Here is a 3,606-nt window from a genome sequence, read left to right on the forward strand (position 1 = left end):
GTCCCCCCCCTCCCCGCTGCCGTCCGTGCCGAGTCCCAGGGGGATCTGAAACCACAGGGCTGATGTTTGCATCTGCGCCTGGGGAATGGGGCTGTCACAGGGACAGCAGAATAACCACCCCGCAGAGAGGGGAACGGGGCTGAGGGTTTAATTTGAAACATCTCCATAGGAGGGATAGGCAGGAGCAGGGAGAGGCTTAAGGGCAGAAGGGGAAAACCAAGACTTGGTGGAGCTGAATTTCGCTGGACTGTGCCTAGGGAGCCCTGGTTGGAAATAATAACCCCCAGCCCTTACCATGAAAGCAACAACGGACACCTCGTAGATGATGGACTGGGCAGAGAGCTCTACGACGCCCAGCAGGCCTGGGGGAGAGGAGAAGGTCAGCGCTGGCTGTGGGTGCCCAAAGGAGAGCTGCTCTCAGCCACTGTGACTGCCATGGCTGCCACTCTGGGTCACACTCAGTTCCACCTCTTCGCAGCCCTCCCCTCTCCACTGACCTATCAAGAAGCTCCCGATTTCGTAGGTCCACCATTCGATGCACATCATGAGCATGCTGGGGACAGCCAGGGAGGTGAAGCTGTCCCACTCCAGCAGGCACTCGCTGGACCAGCCTGAAGAGAGGAGAAATGTCACTGATGGAGGACCAGACTGGCCATGTGTTACATCCTTGAGAGCACCTGAGGTAGCTGGAGGTGATTTTCCTGTTTGCAGAGCCAGCAGGACAACGCTCCTCAGCTCCATAGGACCTCCTGCAATACAGCAGAGCACGTACAAGCTCTGCTGATGCTGTCCTGTGGGCCAAAGCGATGCAACCCTCGGCTCATCCGTCCCAGAGCAGAGCATCTAAGGACAACCTCATGCTTACGTCTGTGCTCATCCAGTTTTGCGTCTGAACCCTAAGAAGCCTCATCAGAAAGTTTCATTTCTCCAGAATTAATGTTTACTGCCCGGCACGGTGCTCTGCCAACACTTGCGCATGATGTGCTGCCACCGAAGCAGCACCGTGTTCCCGGGTTAATATTTCACCCTTAGGACTAACAGAATTCTGTTGAAGGAAGTGGGGGAAGACTCATGAACACTCCCATGAAGTGGGAACCAGAGGGAGCTGGGGAACTGCTCTTACCTCCCCAGGTCTTCACGTGGAGTTTCTTGCCTATAATATACAGGAACAAGAAAATGGTTTGTGCGTACTGAGCAGCGGTGTTGGCCCAGGCAGAGCCCCTGCAAAGGAAATGAGAAAGGTTGTCAGCATCCTGCTCACACCTCCCCAGCCTCGGGGTGCCAGAGCATTGAGTTTTCCCTTCCATGGGATGTGGATGCTACTCACATGATGCCCAAGTGGAGCACGTAGAGGAAGATGCAGTTTGCGATCACGTTGACGATGTTTCCGACGATCCCACTCAGCACCAGCGGCCACATGATCATCTGGAAAGAGGAGGAGATGGGGGTACAGCGCCTTCACAAAAGCTTCAGGAGGGAGTGGTGTGAAGGTCCCCACCAGCCCCGTGCTCAGCAGCTTGCCCAGCCAAAAAATAAACTTCTGATGCTGTTGCCTGCTTGGAAAATGAGCGTGTTGGAGGTAAATCCCTGACACAGGGAAGTGTGAAGAGAGGTCCATCAGGAAGATGGATATAACTGGCCATGGGATGGGGTGATCTCCACCGTCAGAGCTGCTCCAGGGCACCCACACGATGGTGGGGACAAATGCTGCAAGGCCACCGGGAACAGCAAGCATGAAAAATGCCAAGTGTGTGGTCAAGGACTGGGGACAACCCTTCAGGGGTGTGAGGGCCATGGAACCCACCTGGTTCTGCAGGTATCTTGTCTCCAGGTTATACAGAAAAACTGCCTAAAAAAGAAATTGATGGATGAGATGAGGCCAATGCTGAGCAGGAGCTGTGCTGCTGCGCTGGAAAATAGGAGCAGGATGGCCAGTTCCTGTGCATGGCCAACATCCAGGGTGCCCACAGGGACTCACCGGGAGAGCAGGGACAAATGCCATCACATAGCGCTGGGTTAACCTGGGGGGGCACAAGAGGAACTGTCAGCAAGAGGTCATGGCCACCACTCCCCCTCCCTTGCAGCCCCACCATGCCCAGGGACAAGCCAGTGGTGTCTGGGCCATGGGGCCACCAGACCTGGAGACCTCAGGGTCCTGGCGCATGAGGAGCAGGAGCTGCTCGATGTTGATGAGGATGGCGCAGCAGGGGAAACAGCAGAGCAGGAGGATGATGGTGGCACGCTGCAGGATCACCCCCACACGCAGCAGGTTCTTGCTGCCATAGGTCTGCAAGGCGAGAGGATGGTCAGTTCTGCTGCGCTGGCAGCACGCTGGTGCTGGGGGGACGGGGGGACCCTGCAGAGCAGCCCTGACCACCCTGGAGACCACGTGGGAAGGATTTGGTATTTCAAGGGGAGCACGGAGCTCCCTGTTATGGGGGACAAGCTTCCCCAAGTTGTAGATGCAGCCAGGGCTCTGTGCAGCAGCCGATGCTGGAAAACCCCATGTCACCAGGACAAGTGGCAGCATCTCTCACCCACCTGCGATATCAAGGTGTCACATGCTGAAGACAAACCGTATCCTACAGAGATGGCCATAACGTTTATAACCTGGAAAAAGAGGAGTTAAAAAAACAAAGAGAGAACATTGAGCATTTCAGACTTCTAGGTAGGGAGAGGAGCTAAAAGGAAAAGTGAGAATTTGATATCTCCTCTGTCCTTATCTGCTTCCACTCCCATATCCCATCCCAGCTGGTGCCCGGCGCTGGAGCAGCCCCCAGGAATGCTTACAGCGATGGCCAGCGTGACGGAGGCCAGCTCGACCTTGCCCAGGTGGCCGCAGAATATGGAGCTGACAAGGTGTATCAGGAAGATCAGCAGCTGGATCAGGATCTAAGTGTGAGGAAGAGGAGAAGCGAAGGTCAGAGACGAGGGTGCTGGGTGGAGACCCCCAGACCAGAGCACGGCACAGGCTGGGAGTGCAGCTGGATGCATTCAGCTGAGTGCTTGTAGCTCCTCAGCAACCCAATCCCTGGCACATCAGGTGAAGCTGATCTGAGGTTTTTAAGCCCCTTGCTGGGTGTTTAGCAGCATTCCCTGTCTGTCTTCTCCACAAGCTGTTGGAGGTCTCACCTCGGCTGGGCTCTACTGGCCAGCAGACTTGTTCCTTAAGGTGCTCATGGCATCAGCTGTGGTTGCAGCCACCCCGACATGCCAGCGTTCCCCTCCCAGGGTCCTTACCAGTGGCCCTGCCAGCAGCAGCAACTTCTTTGCGTCCTCCCAGAAGTGAACCGGGACCAGGCGCACGCTAAAGCCAGCGGCGTTTCTTCCCGCAGCTGCCGGGTGTGAGATCCCGCTGGCCAGTGGCCATCGCCTCGCTGAAGCCATTCTCCTCGGGGAGGTTCTTCATGCTGCCGCTCTGCCAGGGGAGTGAAACAACCCTCTTCCTCTGTGCTCTGTTAAAACCACCCAGCTGAGGTGAGCAATGTGTAACCACGATGGGGTGAACTTCAGCCAGGGCCGGGCGAGCTGACCGCGCTCTCCTTGCTGCCGGCAGCCGGGGCGGCGATGGGAAGCGCAGGCAGGGGGTCAGGGCAGGGCAGGGCA

The 3,606-nt window shown here is 56.7% G+C and overlaps 1 protein-coding gene across 1 annotated transcript in view; it reads right to left on the reverse strand.

Moving 5' to 3' along the window:
- LOC104522051 (multidrug and toxin extrusion protein 1) overlaps positions 1–3,606 on the reverse strand; it is a 6,460-nt gene that overhangs the window by 2,687 nt on the left and 167 nt on the right. Inside the window, 12 exon segments of the mRNA XM_029084079.1 lie at positions 21–45; positions 295–362; positions 498–611; positions 1,124–1,221; positions 1,328–1,425; positions 1,805–1,849; positions 1,979–2,021; positions 2,139–2,287; positions 2,542–2,610; positions 2,791–2,892; positions 3,241–3,306; positions 3,308–3,427. Of these exon segments, the coding sequence (XP_028939912.1) occupies positions 21–45; positions 295–362; positions 498–611; positions 1,124–1,221; positions 1,328–1,425; positions 1,805–1,849; positions 1,979–2,021; positions 2,139–2,287; positions 2,542–2,610; positions 2,791–2,892; positions 3,241–3,306; positions 3,308–3,427 (997 nt within the window).

The sequence above is a fragment of the Antrostomus carolinensis genome, unplaced genomic scaffold, assembly GCF_000700745.2.
Source record: "Antrostomus carolinensis isolate BGI_N321 unplaced genomic scaffold, ASM70074v2 scaffold35843, whole genome shotgun sequence".
Classification (NCBI taxonomy): domain Eukaryota; kingdom Metazoa; phylum Chordata; class Aves; order Caprimulgiformes; family Caprimulgidae; genus Antrostomus; species Antrostomus carolinensis.